General features: G+C 63.5%; 1 protein-coding gene across 2 annotated transcripts in view; it reads right to left on the bottom strand.

Moving 5' to 3' along the window:
* Window positions 1-1,555: 1,555 nt before the first annotated feature.
* The window catches only part of CSNK1G2 (casein kinase 1 gamma 2), a 29,861-nt gene continuing 12,859 nt past the window's right edge, over window positions 1,556-18,557 (bottom strand). For both annotated transcript variants that reach the window (XM_082072093.1, XM_082072094.1), the window contains exons 2-12: window positions 12,500-12,996; window positions 9,358-9,398; window positions 8,824-8,893; window positions 8,306-8,454; window positions 7,207-7,441; window positions 6,919-7,004; window positions 6,412-6,496; window positions 6,157-6,305; window positions 5,727-5,810; window positions 2,589-2,695; window positions 1,556-2,062 (exon numbers count right to left, since the gene is read on the bottom strand). In XM_082072093.1, coding sequence (XP_081928219.1) covers window positions 2,008-2,062; window positions 2,589-2,695; window positions 5,727-5,810; window positions 6,157-6,305; window positions 6,412-6,496; window positions 6,919-7,004; window positions 7,207-7,441; window positions 8,306-8,454; window positions 8,824-8,893; window positions 9,358-9,398; window positions 12,500-12,686 — 1,248 coding nt within the window. In that variant the 5' untranslated portion in view covers window positions 12,687-12,996 and the 3' untranslated portion in view covers window positions 1,556-2,007. The remainder of the gene's footprint in view (window positions 2,063-2,588; window positions 2,696-5,726; window positions 5,811-6,156; window positions 6,306-6,411; window positions 6,497-6,918; window positions 7,005-7,206; window positions 7,442-8,305; window positions 8,455-8,823; window positions 8,894-9,357; window positions 9,399-12,499; window positions 12,997-18,557) is intronic.

The raw sequence follows: 18,557 nt of genomic DNA, 5'->3' as shown, positions 1-18,557 counted from the left end.
GTCCTGCTCATCGGCTTCTTACAGGAAACCCCTCCCGGATCCCCGGGCGATCAGGCTGGAGCCGGAGCCGCCGACCTCGCTGCTCCGTGGCCGCTCCTGCACCACGAGGAAGAACTGAGGGGCCCTATTTTTAGCTCCGAGCAGTTTGCAGCAGGAAGGGCCGGGGAGCCGGGTCTCGGAAGGGTGAGAACAGCGGCGGCGTCGCCCCCACGTGCGCAGGCGCTGAGCCACCGGGAGGGCTTTCAACAGTTCATATTTTTTTTTAATTTTATTTTTTTAAATTGTTTTTTATTAAAAAAAAAAAGAGCCCCTAAATTCTATGGCTTCCAGGAAGCATCAGAGAAATTTAAATGCCATTTCTGTACACTTTGTTTTGAAAGCGGTAACTAAACTCACAATGGAACAAACACCCTCATGTACAGTCGCAGTGTTTGGACTCCTCGTTGGAAGGACGGTCGGCGGGACAGACGGACACGGGTCGGGCCGATGCGCGGGGCCGAGTCCGGGACACGTTTAAGGCGATTTGAAAAGGAATCGGTTTGTCTCATTGGGGAACCGCGGGCAGATGTTCCACCTCAGCGCCACAGCGGCTGCCCCAGCCGGAGCGGGGGGGGATCCCGCGCTCAGGAGGAGGCGCGTGGACACCCCCGGACGCCCCAGCCGGCGCAGCCCCTCCCGTGATCCGGGGCCGCCCCCGAGACGGTCGCTTTGCACAAATGGTTCAAAGCAGCCACAGATGGTCCCATTTTCGCCCCCCGCCCCCCCGAGCCTCAGCCCCTCTCTTGGGGCAGAACAACATGGTTTTGGTAAAGATAAGTGTGCCCCCTCCCCTCCCCAGATGTGTCGTGATCAATACACACCCCAGCGCAGGGGCTCAGTGGTGGGAAAGCTGCAGTGCCCGGGGGTGAGGAACGGGGCGGGGGGTGTCTGTGTGTCTGTATCTGTGTGTCCGTGTGTCTGGGTGTTTGTGTGTAAATCACATCCAGTTCCCCAGCCCAGCGGTGCCGGACGGTGCCGCCATGGCCGCTCCTGTCCCGATGCCCTTCGCCATGTCCCCTCACCTGCCCCCCCAGCCCCGTCCCCCTGCAGCCTCGGGGGGACTCGGCCCCGCGGCAAACGGTCTGTGAAACCAGAGCGGCCAAACTCCGCTGCCCTGCGGCCGCAGGCACCGAAACGCGCTGCCCCGCCACACCCCAGCGGCTTTGCCCCCGCGCAGCCCGTGCCCGTGTCCCCCAGCGTCACCCACCTGTTCCTGGCCAGGCCCAACATCGCCATATTGCAAAAGTGCATCATCAAATGACTGTAAACATGGGGGGGGTTGCTGCTGTTTCCTCCCAAGCCCCCCAGCACTTCTCACCGGAGACCGAAGGTGTTAACGAGGGGGTGGGGGGGGTGGGGACACACCCAATGGGGCAGCCAAAGGTGTTAACAGGTGGGGACACACCCCGTGGGGCAGCCAAAGGTGTTAATGAGGGGGGGGACACACCCCGTGGGGCGGGGCCCACAGGCAGAGCAGCCTCGGTGACAGATGGCGGTCAAGGACGGAGGACTCGGCTCGCTGCACCCAGACTCACTTTAAATTAACTTAGAGACAAAGAAGCAACAGAAAAATAAATTCCTCCTCAGCCCACTGCTCTTTGTGAATCTGTTTCCGCTCCTTCGGCAGCGGCGGCGCCGAGGCTGTGGAGCTGATCCCCGCGTGCAGCCGTCGGACTCGGAGCCGAGTGGCGCTGGGGACTTGGTTCGGGGTCTTTTTCTGTTCTTTTTGACGGACGCAGGACTTGTGAAGTCGGGCTCGGTTCGCGTGAACGGCCCCGCCGGGGGGGCGGCGAGGGAAGGACAAGCAGCGTGGGGAGGCCCCGCTCCCCGCCTGCGCCTGGGGCGCCGGGGGCGGCCGTCCGGCTCGGCCCCCCCGGCCCCGGCCAAACCGAGGGGCCGGCGGCTCCGCGGTCACGGTCCAGCCCGGCCGGAGGGAGAGGAGCCACGGCCGCTCCACCCGGCCGCGGCTCACTTGCGACGCTTGGTGGTTTTCCTCTTCCTTCTCTTGAAGAAACAGCAGCACCTGGGGACAGAGGGGACACTGTCAGTGCCCAGGACGGGCTCAGCCACCCCACGGTCAGCGTAGAGCCGGTGGGGGGGTCACAAACCCCCTGGTGAGCCCCAGGACAGAGCTGCTGCGGGAGGTGCCGCGGTGCGCGGCAGGGGCTGGACCGGGAGCGCCGCGGTGGCCACGGCAAGTGGCACGGAGCAGGGTGACACCGGGCAGAGTGACACCGGGCACGGCACGCGGCGCCAGGCACAGCCAGGGCTCCAGAGCAGAAACAGCCCCGGATCTGCGCACGCCCCTCTGCGCTGGATTTGGGGGGACGTGTGAGCCCCAGGGCCGGGCAGAGCAAGGGGGAAGGGGCCGGGGTGTTGGTGGCCCTGCAGGGACAGCCCGTGGGTCCCGGGAAGGGGCCGGGGTGTTGGTGGCCCCGCCGGGGCAGAACAGCAGCTGCTCTCTCTGGGCTGTTCCTGGCCAAGGCGTCACCCAAACCCGTGTCCACCCCGGCCCTGGTGAGAGGGGGACGGGGGGGCCGTGTCCTTACTTTGTATCGTCTGTCACCTCCACCTCGGTGGGGGCTGTGATGGGGGCGTTCGAATGTCCTGCCGTCGGGTCGTCCGTGTTCAGCTCGCCGTTGGTGGAGCTCATCACCTGGGGAGGGACGAGCGTCAGCGTGGGGCAGCCCGGGGCACAGGCCGGACCTCGTCCTTGTTCCCCACCCCACGGCAGCTGCATCCCGGAGGTGCAGCCCCAGGGCACGGACCCCTGGCCCTGTACGAGGTCTCCACACAGGGCAGCAGGATGGTGCCCTGGGGCTCGGTGCTGAGCACTCCCAAGGAGCCCCGTCACACGGAGGTTGGATCCCCTGGGTGTCTTGGGGGATCTTGGCCCGGGGACCCCGGCACACCCGCTGGGGATGGGCTGGGGGCAGCCAGCTCCAGCGCTCCTGGAGACACGGCCCTGCGAGCCGCTGGCTCCATGGAGATGGTGCCGCGGCCGAGCGACGGACACAGCTCTGGGTCCCCAACAGCATCGGCCCCGCTGGGCTCAGTCCCTGCCCCCCTGGCCGGGGCAGCGAGGCGCGTGCAGCGCCGGGAGCGAATCCCAGTCACCAAACCAAGGACACCGGACACCGGCACCGGCGACTGGGACTTGTCTGAAACCCCCGTCCTGCGCCCACTGCCCCCGGCCAACACGAGCTCCCAGGGTAGCGCGGCCACAGCGTCACCAAGCTGCTCGGCCCCGGCGAGGAGGCTCAGCCCGACCAGGACGCGCGGAGGAGCCAACAGCCACAGAGCCTGCCCGGGCTACATCAAGCTACAGCCCCCCCAAAACAAGCCCGAGACCCCTGTGCGTCACCAGCACCCCCGCAGTGCCGGGCACAGGCGGAGGACGGGGTCGGTTTGCAGAGCGAGCGGGAGCAGCCACCAGGACACGGAGGGGACGTGATGGGGGAGCGGAGCGAAGCACGAGCTGGGCCCTCGCTCTGCCGCAGCCCTGCCGCGGGAGCCGGGCCCTGCCGGGGACTGAGCGCCAGCCGAGGGTCACCACGGAGCAGCAGGAGCGAGCAGCAGCGGCGGGGACGGGAGGAGGGACAGGGAGCGGGGACGGGGAGCGGGGACGGGGAGCGGGGACGGGGAGCAGGGACGGGGAGCAGGGACGGGGAGCAGGGACGGGGAGCAGGGACGGGGAGCAGGGACGGGAGCAGGGACGGGGAGCAGGGACGGGGAGCAGGGACGGGAGCAGGGACGGGCCGGCCGGGGGCCCCACGGCTGCCCCGGCGTCCCCGCGGCGCGGGGCACAGGCTGCGAGCGCACGGCCGGCAGCGCGGGCACGGGGCCGGGGCGGGAGACGAGGCCCAGGGCTGCCCGGGACAGGGAGAAGCCGGGCTCGAGGCCGTCGCTCCGGTCAAGGAGGCATGGGGACGTCCCCACGTGGGACACGGCCACATTGTCCAGCATTGCTGGGACAAGCAGAGCCTGGTTTCCCAGAGCCGGCGCTTCGTCCGTCTCTAACCGCCCTCTGAGCGCGGAGGAGCCCGGCAGCCCCGGGAAGCAGCGCCAGCCGAGTCTGCAAACCGTGTCACCCGCGCCACGGGGCCGGGGCAGCGCAGCCCCGGGGCCGCGTGCGTGAGCAGGGCAGGGAGCGGGGCTGGCCCCGGCACACGCGCCAGCCTGCGCCGCGCTGCTGGCTCTGCCCCCCCGGCCCCCGCCCTCGGCGCGTGGTTGCGTGTACCTGCACGGACCCCCCGAGCCGGCCGGCCGCCGGGTGAGCTCCCACGGGCTCCTCGGCGGGCTGCCCGCCGGCCTGAGCATCCCACAGCTCCGTCCCCTCGGGCGGCTGCTCGCGACAGGCAGGAGGAACAGAACGAAAAGAAACAAAAGAGGAAGAATGGGGAGGAGAAGGGAGAGGTGGAGGGAAGGGGCAGGGAGAAGAGTGGCAAAGGGAGTCGAGAAAATAAGACATGCAAAAGCAAAACCGTGACCGGAGCAGCTCGAGTCTGGGATTGCGGAGGGCACTCGCGCGGCACCGTCCCGACGGCTCCCGGTGCAGCCCCCGCGGTGACGCTGCGGGTCTGTTCCTCCCCGCACGGCCACGCGCGCCCCCACAGCCGGCGCGGCAGCCGCGGGAGCTGCGCTCCGCAGCGGGGGTGCCAGAGCGCTGGCTGCACCGGGAGATGCTGCCGGGCCGAGCTGGCACCACCGGCCGCTCCCGCGAGCGCAACGTTCCGAGGCCAACGCGGATCTCTGGGGTGATGGCGAGGGCGCCGAGGGCGCCGGGCTGCCAGCTGCCCCGCGGCAGAGAGCACCGCGCTGCCAAACTCGCCGCGGTGAGCACGGCACAGCCCCAACGGCTGCGGGGTCACCCCTGCGCCCCGGCTGGAACCTGCTCCAGTGCGGTGGAGTTTGTACTTTGCTTTTCCTGCTCAGACACTGAGTGCGGACGCCCACGTGTGTCCTGCACTGAGGGCCCCGAGCTGCCCCAGCCCTGCAGGGTCTCAGAGCGGAGTCCGGGGCTCCGTGCAGCAGCGCGGCCCCGCTGAGCAAGGCCGGGTTTGCTCTCCACAGCAGCAGGCCCAGCACCACATCTTCTGCCCCAGGGCAGCACAGGCCACGGCAGCGAAGGGGCAGCCTGGCCGCCTTCCCACGGTGACGCAGGCGGGCGCTGCCTGCCCAGCTCTGCCCGCGTCCTGTCCCGGCTGCTCGCAGCTCAGCCCCAGGTGCCCGACAGCTCCCATGGCACAGCCAGCCCCACCAGCACGGGGCCACGTGCTGCCAAAGCGGCCCCACGCAGCCCCCCGAGGCCCAGGCAGCCCCTCCCTTGTCCTGTGTCCCCGTCTCACTGACGGCAATGGCACCACGAACAGAGCAGCAAGTTACCCCTGTGGGGACATTGTCCCCAGCACAAAGCGGCTCAGCCTGTGCTGTGCCCACACCCCCCAGCAGTTTGCCTGGCGCTTCCCCGCGGTGACGCGGCCTCCCGCGCCGCTTCCCCCGCTGCTGCCGGGCCAGCTGGCCCTGGGGACGCTGCCCGGGTCCCCCCGCCAGCCACGGCCACAGCCCCTCCCACAGACAGCACCGCGGTCAGAAGGGACACCCCAGTCCCCGTCCCCACGCAGAGGCCCCGCTGGGCTCGCTGAGCCTGCGGAGCAGGAGCCCCGCGCCCTGGCATCGCTGCTCACCTGGTGTTTGGTGTGTGGCTGTGCTTTGTCTCTGTTCGGGGGCTGCACCTGCACCTCGCTGTGCATCGTGCCGATGGGGGTGGGCTGGGGACACGACAAGGACAAGGTCAGCACCGCAGCCCTCCCGCCACCCCGCGCCTCCCCATCCGACCTCTGGCCAAACACGCGAAACACCCTGGAACTGGGGCCCCTGCCCGCACCCCAGCAGCCCCAGGCTGGGTGTGTGAGCCCCACGGCAGAAAGTGGGGGGACAACTGGGCTGGGCTCCCCGCAGCTCCAGGAGCCTCAAATCCCTGCAACAGCCCCAGCGCGGAGCAGCTGCTGGGTCTGCTGAGCACTGGTGGAACCGGTCTCTGGGGCAGGGACAACTGGTGACCTGCACCGTCCCCCACGCTGCCCAGCACCCCCCGCCGGTCCCCTTGTCACTCACCAGCGGTTTTCCTGCCCAGTCGTATTCGTAGTCGAACACGTAACCGTTCCTCTCGAACAAGTCTGTGAAGAGCTTCCGCAGGTAATCATAGTCCGGCTTCTCGAAGAAATCCAGCCGCCGCACGTAGCGCAGGTAGGTGGCCATCTCCTCTGCGGGGACAGAGTGGGCTCCGCTGGGGCAGGGGGACAAGGTGCCGGGCCAGCGGGCTCCGGGGACAAGCTGGGGACAGGGACGAGCCACGCAGAGTGTCCTCACCTGGGAAGTTCTCACAGAGCACCTCCACCGGAGTGGCTCTTTTGGTGTCGCCGATCTTCTGGTACCTCTCCTTTAGTGTGTCAGCCTGGCAGAGACAAGGAGCAGGTGAGCACCGGGGACAGGCGTGTCCCTGGGGAGCGGGGGCACTGGGGGCCCAGCAGACCACAAAAGATTTCTTGGTCCCCCTTTCCCAGGTGACAGTGAGAGCTCATTCCCAGGGAACCCCCTCACCCAGGGCAGGTCTGGAGGACAAACGCCAGGGACAGGCACCGCGAGAGCACCTGGGTCACCCGCAAAGCGGGGGGACACAGCGAGACGGACACGACAGGCCCCTCAGCACAGCAAGGACCTGGCACGGAGCTCAGAGCAACAGCCCCTGCACCTGGTAGGTGCCAACACCCCGGGGAGCAAAGCCTCCCCCTCCCAAACCCCCTGATGCTGCCCACAGCGGAGCAGAGCCAGCCCACGGCGCAGCCGAGCCCACGGACCGTGGGCGCTGGCACTTACCTTGAGGCCTTGCCAAGGCAAGCTCCCCCGGAGGAAATACATGAACATGTGCCCTAACGCTTCCAGGTCGTCCCTGCGGCTTTGTTCTGCGCGGAGAAAAAGAAGAGACCGGTTATGTTTCCACTAGAGCCACCTGCCCTGTCCCCGCCAGACCCAGTTTTCCTGCCAGCATCCCAGGGTGGGGAGCAGAGGGCAGTTTGTCCCCGGTCGCACCCCTGGCGGGGGGACTCGCACCCCACAGTCCCCGTCCCGGGCCCTTTCGGCTGAGGCGGGGCCGGCTGCGCACACCTTTTCCGAGGTGGGTGTTGATGCTCATGTAGCGCGCTGTCCCCGTCAGGCTCTTGTGCTCTCGGTAGGGGATGTGTTTTTTGGTCTCGGGGTCAATATACTCTTTGGCCAGGCCAAAATCGATGATGTGGATGGTGTGCTGCCGCTTGCTGCCTGGCCGCCCCACCAGAAAGTTCTCTGGCTTGACATCTCTGTAGATCAGGCTTTTGGTGTGGACGTACTCCATCCGTGTGATCTGGGGCAGGAGGAGATGTCAGCACCAGAGCGGATGCACCGCACTGCTGCCTCCCCACACCCTCCTCCCCACGGCCCCACTCGGCTCCAGCTGCCTCGTCCCCAGGCAGCAAACCCGCTCCCTTCAGCCCAGTGTCACCCTGGGTTGAAAGGTGACAGGTCCTCCCTCCCTGGGGCAGCCTCAGCCCGGCCACATCTCAGACACACAGTGAGAGATCACAGACCCATTTTGGTTGGAAAAGACCCTCAAGATCATGGAGTCCAACCATAACACACCCTGTCCCTGCCCCCTGTCCTGAGAACCTCCTGTCCGTCTGTCCAGCCCTCCAGGATGGTGACTCCAGCACTGCCCTGGGCAGCCTGTTCAATGCCCCACAGCCCTTTGGGGAAGAAACTGTTCCCAGATCCAACCTCAACCTCCCCTGGCGCAACTTGAGGCCATTTCCTCTGCTCCTGGCGCTTGTTCCTGGGGAGCAGAGCCCGACCCCCCTGGCTCCAAGCTCCTTTCAGGCAGTTCAGAGATCAGAAGGTCTCCCCTCAGCTCCTGTTCTCCAGCTGAACCCCCAGGTCCCTCAGCCGCTCCCATCACACTTGTGCTCCAGCCCCTCACCAGCTCCGTTCCCTCCTCTGAACTCTCTCTAGTGCCTCAATGTACTCAAGATGCTCAGCTGTGCTTGAGGAGCGGCTGCGTGCAGGTGGGGGAGAGCTCTCCTCCATCAGGAGATGCTGAGGGATGCAGGGGATGATCCGGGATGTGCTGGGTGCTGGCTCACCCCTCCTTCTCCTTCCCTTCCCCGTGGGGTCCCCAGGCACCCCCTGCTCCCCGGGGGTCTGCGGCCGGGGGAGCTGGAGCTGCTGTGCTCACCAGCTGGATCGCGATCATCAGGACAGTCTTGAGCGTGAAGGTCCGATCACACAGGTCAAAGAGATCTTCTAGGCTGGGTCCCAGCAGCTCCAACACCATGGCGTTGTACTTCCCGCAGGGGCCAAAGTAGTAAACCTGAGGAATTCCTTCTGCAAGAGACGGAGCAGCGGCTGTCAGGGGCCGCGGCGGCGCCGAGCAGCACGTGGCTGTGCTGTCACGGCCGTGCCATCGCCGGAGCCAGGACGGGGGCTGCAGGTTCGGGGATGTCTGCAGTGCCCTCTGCGCCACAGTCAGCCCAGCTCCATCTGCATCCCTGACTCTGCTGCGGGGGAGCTGGGCGGGAAAGAACTAAATCAAAAGGGATCAAAGATGAGACGTGGCTCTGTGTAAAATGGCCTCTCCCAGCCGAGCAGATGGGCAGGAGTCGCTCGGGCCGGGAGGGAAGCAGCAGTCACATTTACGGGAAGCCGCCCTCCCCCAGCCGCGCCGCACGGCTCCCCGCGCAGCTCAGCCCGTACCTGCATTGCCGAGCTGTTTGTAGAACCGATACTCCAGGTGCAGCTGGGGGGCCCGGGATTTTATGGGTTCCTGAAGGAGAGAAGGAGAACGGTCAGGGGAGCGGGACGCTAGGGAGCTCTGGGTGCCAGACGCCTTCATCGCACGCTGGCAGCAGCTGGACTGAGAGCAGTTGGGGCTGAGAAAAAAATGGTATAAAATCGAGATGAAGCCCCAGGGGATGACGAGAGAAAATCAGCCCATATGGGAGCCAGATCCACCCCCTCCAGAGAGCGCCGGGTGCAGGGGCAGGGACATTAATGGGAGCAGGTACCAGTGGGGACCACCCTCGCCCCGAGGTCCCTCTGCCCCAGCAAGGTCCTGGGGAAGTGGAGACCCGGCTCTTCTTTCCCTGGGCCCAGATCACCCACTTTCAAGGACGCTCTGCCCGCCCTCAGCTCCCAGCAGCGGGTGCAGCCCCTTCCACCCCCTTCCACCCCCATCGCGACCGGGGTGAACAACCTCCTTCCAGCGGCCCCCAGTCCCGAGGGACTCACCAATTTGATAGCTACGTATTCATTGGTGTAGAGGTTCTTTCCTGCAAGGAGGCAACAGAATGCAAGTGAGTCTTTGCATTAACCCCACATCACTGCCCCCCACAGTCCCTGAGGGCTCCTGGGCTGCAGAACGTTCCGGAACAGGTTTGGCAGCTCCCACAGCACATAAACAGACCTCGAGGCTGAGCGGGAGCAGGAACCCGCAGCGGGGAGTTGCCGCATGCCCGTTAATTACCCCCAGACGGGGACGGCCGGGGGCCAGGCCCAAGTCTGCTGGGAGGGGGCAGCGCCCCAGGCCAGCCCTGTGCGGATGGGACTGGCCAGGGCAGGAACCAGACTGGGACTTGCTGGTTCCCCTCGTCCTGCTCTGGGAGGGCTGCCCCGAGCGGGGGACGCTGCTTTGGGAGCGGGCAGAGGGTGGCAGGGAGCCCCGCAGGACGCCGGGCAGACGGGAGCTAACGCCGCAGGTCCCCTGCGCGGCCGCGGAGCAGCAGACCCGCGATCCCGCCGCCTGGCGTGTGCGTATCCCATGGAGCCGCATCTGCCTCCTCGGATTTTCTCCAAGCAATTTGCTCAGGGAACAAGCTCCTCCTGGCACAAGATCTCATCTGCTCCGACTGCCGCTCTCCACCTGAAGCAGCAATAAATCCTGGCCGGGTGACATCAGAGCCAGCTGCTGAGCGCCGCAGTCGGCGGCAGGATTACGGGAAGAGGGATGAATGGGAGATATTAATGGAGCGGCTCCTCTCGGGGACGGGCCGTGCGGCCAAGGAGCAGGGAAGGACTGAAATCCCAATGGATCCCAGTGCAGATCCCTTGTCCCTGTCACAAGCAGTCACAGGAGCACAGAATCATTTTGGTTGGAAAAGCCCCTCAAGATCATCCAGTCCAACCATAACTCAACCCTGGCACTGCCCCATGTCCTGTTCCCCAGATCCAACCTCAACCTCCCCTGGTGCAACTTGAGGCCGTTTGCTCTTTAGGTTTATTTTTCGGGGGCAGCAGGTCTGTGGCATCCCCTGCATAGTGGGGCTGGTGGGAATCGCAGGATGTCCTGAGTTGGGAGGGACCCCGAGGGTCGTTGAGTCCAACTTGTGACTCCAACAGGCAGCACTACTACAGGATTCAGAGAAGAAAAGGTGCTTTTGAAAGAGAGAAAAAAAAAAAAGGAGCAAAGCAGCATGAAGGGTGGCAGAAAGCAAATATTTGCATTTGCAGAGGCCTTTGCCCAGCTCAGCGCCACCAGCGCCGCCGAATCCAGCTGCCAGCACCCACAAGACATGGCGTGTCCGTCAGAGCCAAAGCCGCCCACGGGAGGAGGCGGCCAGGCCGGGGTCTGCATCACCTCCACAGCCAGACCCGGCTTTCCCTGGACCCCCCGCCAACACCAAACCGACCCCTCCCAACGGCGCGTCTGGCAGCGGTGGGATCCGGCACCTGCTCCTGCACATCACGGTGCGCGGGGGGACGCCGGGCTCTGCGCCGCGCTGCAGCCGCGGCCCCGGCTCCCACAGCCCCAGCCTCGGCCGTGGCACAGCCCCTGCCCCGGCACCGCGACCGGTGATCCGGGTTCTCCGGTGATCTGGGTTCTCCGGTGCCGGTCAAGGACTGGTCTGCAGCGCTGCCTGAGTGGGACGGGACTGCCACAACCGTGTATCGCTCGGGACGCCACACCGGTGGATCCAAGCACAGCTCCAGCAGCCAGGAACTCCGGCCCGAGTCCTTCCCCTTCCGCCTTCCCAAAAATGCCCTGTGCCAAATTTTTGTGAATTTTATTTTTAAACCACTTTTGGTTTTGGACACCTCAGTCCTTGGAAGGACGTTTGTCCCCAGAGGGACAGACCAGCACCTGCCTCTCAGCACAGTGGTGGAACTGGGCAAAGTGTTACCTGTTTGAGGAAGACAACTTCATCTTCCTCCATCCCCCAGGGCTGGGAGCTAGAGGAGTCACCTCCTGGCACGGTTTTGTGAGCTCTCCTGGCTGTTTTTATGAAAGGAAAAAGTCCAACGAAGATTTGGGAGCTTTTGAACACTGAGCTACGCTTTGGCCCTGCGGCCAGCCTGCCCGGGGACTGAACGCTCCACTCTGGGGAAGCGCAGTGTCTGTCCATCCCCGTCCGTTCTTCCCAGCGGGGTCCCTGTGCTCCCCCGCCGCTCCCCCGCGCCGGAGGGATCCCTGCGCCCTGTGCGCCCCCAGCGCCTTCCCGGGCCCCGGCGCAGCCCGGGCGCACAGCTAACGGGGAGAGAAGCCACAGACCGGCTCTCTCCCCCCTTCCCAGGCCAACGCTCCGGCTGCGAGAGGCTCCATCAACACACCCGACGCGCGTTCCTGGAGCTGGCACAGCTCTCCCAGCTGGCTGATGCCAACCCAAGAGCTCAGAGCTCGCTGAACGCCCCCCGGACGCGGCCCGTCCTTGGGAGAGGAGCAGCCCACCCACCCTCTAAGCAAAAGTCTGCTTGAGCCATTTCTTGGTAAATTTGGTTCAAACCAGAAGGTGACTGTGGAAAGTGTTTGGGTTTTGTTCAGTCCTTCCTCTCTCCCCCACAGAAAATTTTAGGAGAGTCTCCGAAAACCAGTGTGAACAACCAGGGAATGTACCCAGGATAGAATACCGACCCGCCTCCCCAGGCGTCCGCCCCAGCAGCGCGAACACGCGGCGGGAGGACAGCACCCGCACCGGCGGAGCGGATCTGGGGAGCGCACGGCAGCATCTCGTGGAACGGGATGTACAAGATGAGTTAGGTTATGGTCGGACTCGATGCTCTTAAGGGCCAAAACAATTCTATGAAACACGACTCACTGAGTGTTCCCGGGCTGCGAGGGACACCCAGGCCTTCCAACAGACATGACTGAATAATAGTAATAATGCTCTCCCTGATGGACCCAGACAGGTAGGTAAGGGGAAGAGATGGGAAACACCTCTGCAATAGGTTTTATGGGCTGCAATGGGCTTTGAAAGATGAAGCCCAGTGTAGGGGCCAAGGAAAAGGAAACTCAGCGAAGGGAGCGAGGGCTCCAGCACCAGACAAGAGCCGCGGTGCTGAGGGTCCCGGGCACGTCCTGTCCTCCTGCGCAGGAGGGGGTGCCAGGGCGGTCCCGGCGCAGGCGGTGATAGCGAGGACAGAAGAAGGCCCTTCTCACCTAGACGGAGCTCCCCGAAATTGCCGCATCCAATCTTCTTGCCGACACGGAAGTTGGGACCCACCATTAAGACTCCCGAGTTGGTTCCAGCGCTCCGGCCTCCATGACTGCTCCTTCCTCCACCTGTCTTGGACATCCTTTTACCTTCCTCCAGCTCCCCTTTCCCTCCTCTCTTATCAAAATCCATAAGTTTGTGATACCCCGGCCTCTCCACGGTTACGCTGCTGCCATACAAATCCCAGAGCTGCCAAAAGTTGAGGGGTGCGCAGAAAAGAAGCAGAGTTCTTCTCGGTTAATACAGCATCACGGTGAGCGGTGGGAGGGCGGGGTGTGGAGGAGGAGGGCTGAGCGGCCACCCGCGGGTGCTGGGTTACTGAAATGTTAGTGCTTCCCAAGGTCCCGCCGGGATTGTCATCGCTGCCCGTCACAGGGAGCTCTTTGGTGGAGAGCACATCCCGCGGAGAGCGTCCTCCCGGCGCGGCTCCTGGCTCCCCCGGCTGTGGCAACGAGAGGGAGAGAATTAGCACCGAGAAACGAGAAGGGAAGGTACAAACGGTGGCTGTGGGTCCAAACTCCTGTCCCCAGCTCTGCAGGGCCCCTCCAACACCCCCCGCGTTACAGGGCACTCCCGCTAGCCTTCAGAGACAGCAGGAGCACAGCGAGGCCACAGAGAGACGGACGGACGGGCACGCGCACGCACGCCTCGCCTTCCCAGCACCCAGCACCTCTGGCTCTGCTCCCCGCTCGGCCCTTGCTGCGTTTGAACGAGCCGAGCCGGGTGGCAGCGCCCCTGTCCCCACCTGTCCCCCCAGCCCCATTTCCCTCTCCCCGCCTCGCTCCGCTCGGAGCCCGCGCTGCCGCAGCCCCAGCACCCGCGGGGTAACGGAGCAAACCCGCGGCGCTCCGGCTGCAGGAAATGAGCGCACGGCCAGTCCTGACGCTTGGCCAAGCGCCGTAAAAAATTTATTGGCTCTCAATAGCTATTAATAACAACAAAAAAAAAGCCTTCTTGTGCTAAAGGGTGCACGGGGGAAACAGGGGAGGGTCTAAGAGCGACAGAGGGAAAGAGGCGTCCAAGGCAGAGCTCGGCACGGGGGAAGGATCCGAATCCTCACCAAGGCCCCGCACACCCTGACCGCGGCCTCCTGGCCAAAGGCTGCGGGTGCTGGCCGGGGCCCTTGGGCTGCTGTGGGTCATGACCCATCCACGGGAGCGGCCGGTTTGGGGAGTGGGAACGAGGCCTTCCCGTGGACCAGAGCCCTCTCCTTCCCCAGGCCAACGCCGCTGGAGCATCCCCAGCACGGAGCAGCACGGCAAAAACCAACACCCAGGGGCCATCTCAGCCGAGGGAAACTGAGGCACACGGAGCCCTCAGCTCCCTCCCCGGCGGCGCAGGCAGCGGTGCGCCGGCTCCTGCCCTGACGCCCCTTCGGTGGCCGTCCCGCGCCAGCAGGAAGCGGCTGGGAGCGGCGGCCGAGCGGGGCTTCCCTGCGCTTTGTTCTGCCCCGGCCCCAGCGCGCACGGCCCACACGTGATATCCTGCTCATTCTTTGCTCCCCCGATAATTTCCGCTCGGGTCCGGCGCGCGGCGGTGCCCTCCTGCCCGTCTCGCGCTGCTCCCACCTCCGCCGGCCTCGCACATCGCGGAGCCGCTTCCCCGTGGCCCTCCCGGGGCGTTTCGGAGCCACCTTCCCCAGACGTGGCTCCTGCAGCCACGCTGCTCCATGCCCCGCCGGCATTTTGAACCTTTATGTTCAGTCCCGGGGGATTTCAGGCCAGACTGTTTGCACAGTCAGGCGGCCAACAGCCAGAGCCAAGGGAGCTCCAGCCACCGTGCTTGGGATTATTTTTGTAAAGAGAGTTATGGGCCAGTCCCTCCAAGGGAATTTCAGACAATGGTGCGAGACAGAGCCCAAACAGAAGGGACAAAATACACCTCTAGTCTTGATAAATACTGCTTCCCGCAAGCACCGGGAGACGGTGCCGTGTCTGCGTGCCCTGCCTGCGCAGCGAGCCCGCCTCCGGAGCTGCCGGCCCGGATCGGCCCGGCTCCGACCCGTTACACAGCTGGGCCAGGGCAACAACCGGCACGGCCGCGGCTGCAATTCCCCCTTCCCAGCAGCCGCCGAACCGCGGCGGGTGAGCCAGCCCGGGCGAGCAATGCTGCCCCGGCCCTGCCCGCCGCCTCCCCGAGGGCTGCGAGGAATCCCTTTCGCATCCCAAGAGGCACCGGCTCCTGGACCCCGGCACAACAGCAGCACCCACCTCCGCACAGTGCCAGCGACCCGGCGGGTTTTCCACCCTGTGCCACAGAGAGATCCCTGGCCTTTAAAACTGAGAACAACCTAATTAGAAACAGAACCACTGGTAAAGTCCCAGGACTCCCACTGCTCCGGAGCAAACAGCCCTGCAAAACCCTCTGGATTTTAAAACGCAGCAGCCCCTGGACGGGCAGCAGGGACCCCGGCCTGTCCCCGGGGCAGCAGCACCACGAGGAAGATGCCCCGACGCCACATTTTGCACAGGAGGCCGTATCGAGGCAGGCGGCCCCAGAAAAGCACCTTCTGGGCTGGGTTTGTTGGCCTGGCATCAAATCTGATGCAAGATGAGACTAAGAAAACTGCTTTCTTCAGGGGAAACGGGAGGGAGGAGATGGATGAGAAAAAAAATACATTGGCCTGACATTTGGTAGACGAAATTCCAAAGCAAGCTGTGGTCTTAACGCAAATAAGCACTGCCCTGCAGGGTTTGCAGCGCAAGCGCTGCGAGCCAGGGAACCTGAAAGCGAAATGAACTGCAGCAAGTACAAGTGACTTCAGCACCTCCCCAAAACACAACCACAAAAACACAGAGCAGCAGAGAGGGGGCAAGCCCCCACCTGAGCAGCTCTCTGAAACCCAGGGAACGGCCTTGTGGTGCTTTTGTTGAAATACTGGGTTCCCTTTATATGCCATCTGGTTTTGAGCAGTCTGCTCCAGCCGCATTTATGAGCTTTTCCCTGCAGTCCCGAGGTGAGAAAAAGGGGCTGGGGGGTGTGGGGGTGAAAAAGAAGCAAAAGCTGCAATGGTAGCGCTGGCCCTTGTCTCCAAAACCTGGGACCGAGACCCAGGCTTGGAAGTTCCCGGCCACATCTGCAAACACAAAACGCTGAAAACTCGTGTTAGATTTCTAAAAATTTCTTTCCTGTACAGTGAAACCTCGTGGCTGCCGAGAAGGAGCCGTACAATACCATCTGGGGCACATTGTTCTCAGCCCTTTATACACACACCGCGTTCCTGCCCAAAGGAGGTTACAATTAAACCGAGCAGAACAAAAGTGGGGAAGAAGAGGAAAAAATAAGTGCCCGGAGCAGGGAGGCGGGAGATGAAGGTCAGGGAGCGGGTCTGCGGCGCTGCCTGGAGCCGGGACCCGTGCCCTGGGCCAGCCGGCACCCCGGCGCGTGAGCCGCTGCCGCCGGGCGCGTGGGGCTGCGGGCCGGCTCCTCGGAGCCGCCTCCCCGCGTCCTCCGCGCTTTGCCAGCAAGAGAAACACGCTGCCTCCCGATGAAAGAGAGAAAGCTGCTTGAGAGCACAAAAAGCGACAACCCTTGACACTGTGCAGCTCCAAGTAGAGATCACTGCAAATTAAACACTAAAAATACTCACAAATACCCTGATGTCCCGAAGGACGACCCATCAGCTGGCTCCCAATGCAGAAATCCAGACCAAAAAGCAACCGGTGGCCTTACACAGCTGAAACCAAAACCCAAGAAACTTGAAAAGTTTAAGAGGCAGATGAAGTCTCAGCTCACAAGGAGATCAAAAGTCTTACAACAAGCAAGATCCCACATCTTTAAGGCCAGCTGCGGACGGTCCCAGGCGGCGGCGAAGGCCTGCAGGTAAAACCTATTTCAGCATCCAGCGCCGGCAGCCGAGCCCGGAAAAGCTGCGCCGGGACGCCGGGGATCCCAAAACGAGTCCCAAAGCAGCACCGGGCTGCCGCAGGAGACCCCCGGGACGGACTGGGAGGTGGGAGAAGGGCTGGGGGACACAGGGCAGGTCCCTGTCCCGCGGGACAACCGGGGAGACGCTCGGCTCCATCTCAGCTTTGGAACAGTGCTGAGAGCTCCAAACCCTCCCCTGCCCCCCCAGGCGTCTGCGGGAAAGGACAAGAACCCAGCAACTGACCGAGGAGATAACAACAAAACCACCAAAACCCAGCAAAAACCGAACAACAAGCCAACGCCAAACCCATTAAGTAGGCAAAAGCCTAACAATGATAACAACAACCACCACCAAACCAAGCGCAAGCACCGTGCGCTCCGGTCAGCTCTTCGCCTCCTTGCGACGGGCGCGGAACGGCGTGACGGGAGCCACGTGCAGGTGTGAACGTCCACGCTGCTGTGATTCAGAACCTCCTTCCCGAGGGGGCGCGGACGGGCGTACGAGCGGAGAACGGCCCTGGACCCGCAGCCTGACAGCCGCACCCGAAAAGCACCAGCCTCACCCAGAACCAGCTTTCTGGCAGCAGTTCAGCAATAATCATTTTGCACCCAAAAATATCTCACAAAGAAACAGGTCCCTTTAACCAAGAGGAGCTTTGACACGTTTGCTCCCTGCCTGCATAAGCAGAAATGTTAATCACTGTGTCTTGGACAGTCCAGATTCAGAACAACCCAGATCCTCAGCATTTTTGAACAGTCACAGCTCTTCCAGGGCAGCTCCTGAACCTTTCAGTACGAGCAGCCACCGGGACGACTCCACAAAGGCCTCTCCAGCGCTGCGGGCGGCCGAGCCGGCTGCTCCCAGCACACGCAGAACCGCACTCCTGTCTTGGGTCTCTGGCCAAAGCAGCTACACCTGGACGGAAAATATAACTGTGCTTCACCGAGGAGCCGGAAACGCCAGGATGGAAAACTCAGCAGCACAGGAACTAAGCAGAAAGCTAAAAATATTTCTCTAGGAAAAATAATAATAGTAAATACACATACACTAAACTGAGATCTGAAAAGCAGGCTGGAAAAGCCGAAATACAGCACAAGTCAGACAAATCCACCCGAGAACCAAGTGCCTGAGAGAATCCATTCACCTGTTTGGGTTCATCAGCCACAAATTAAAACTTCTAACTTCATGAAGTCTGCCAGAAAACACAGTGAAGCTTTATTAGAGAGCCTGGAAGGGAAACAGCTGTTTGGTTGGCTTTACGGAGCCCACAAAGGGGGTCTGTGCTGCACGCCTTCATTTCCCCCTTGCATGACATCTGACTGCGCCCCGTGGAGCCCCCGGGCAGCCACCTCCTGGCTCTCAAGCCGTGTCCGTCTCCCGAGCCCTTCCCACGGTCCCCACGCCGGATCCACGCCGCACGGAGCCACCGGCGCCGCCAAAGCACCGCGGGATGCCGGGAATGCGGGACCCCTGGCTGCAGGAGGGAGTTGGGTAGCAAACGATGCCCAGACCAACCTTCCCATCCAGCCGTCGCACCTCTGGGATGTCACCGGCCTCTTGTACCTGCCCTCTGCTCCCGTCCCCCTCCAGGGCCAGCAGCACCCGTTCCCCGGGCTGCGGGCAGGAGGGGTTCTGCTCCGCTGCTGGAAGACGGCAAGGTCAGCAAGAAACCCACCTACGGCTCCAGCCCGCGGCCCTGCTGCTTGAACCGGAGTCACTCTGCTGTTCCTGCTCACAGACCGGGCAATTTCTGCCTGAGAAACTGAAACCTGCTTTGCTGTTACTGCAAAAGGGACATCACAGGTAACAGATGGGGAATCAGAGCAGTAAAACCTGGTTCTGAACAACAACAGGAAAGACACGAGCTCGCCTTCTGCCCCGGCATGAAGTCAATGAACCAAGGCTGTAATTCTGTACGATCTATCACATCTTCACAGTTCAGCACGAAAGAAAAGCCAATTAGGATGTTGAAGTGGTTTCGGTTTTACTAACGCAGAGTTAGTCGTACTGGAAGAAAGGAAGTTCGTTACACAAAAGCCGAGGCGCGGGCTGGGAGACCTGACAGAGAGCGCCGGAGCCGGCTCCGGCCCCCGCCCCTTCCCACGCCCGCAGGCTGCGGCGCTTCCACGGGACAC

The sequence above is a fragment of the Streptopelia decaocto genome (assembly GCF_964273445.1).
Source record: "Streptopelia decaocto genome assembly, chromosome: 24".
Taxonomy (NCBI): Eukaryota; Metazoa; Chordata; class Aves; order Columbiformes; family Columbidae; genus Streptopelia; species Streptopelia decaocto.
Note: the sequence above shows the minus strand (reverse complement) of the source record. Positions and strands in the feature narration are given on the sequence as shown.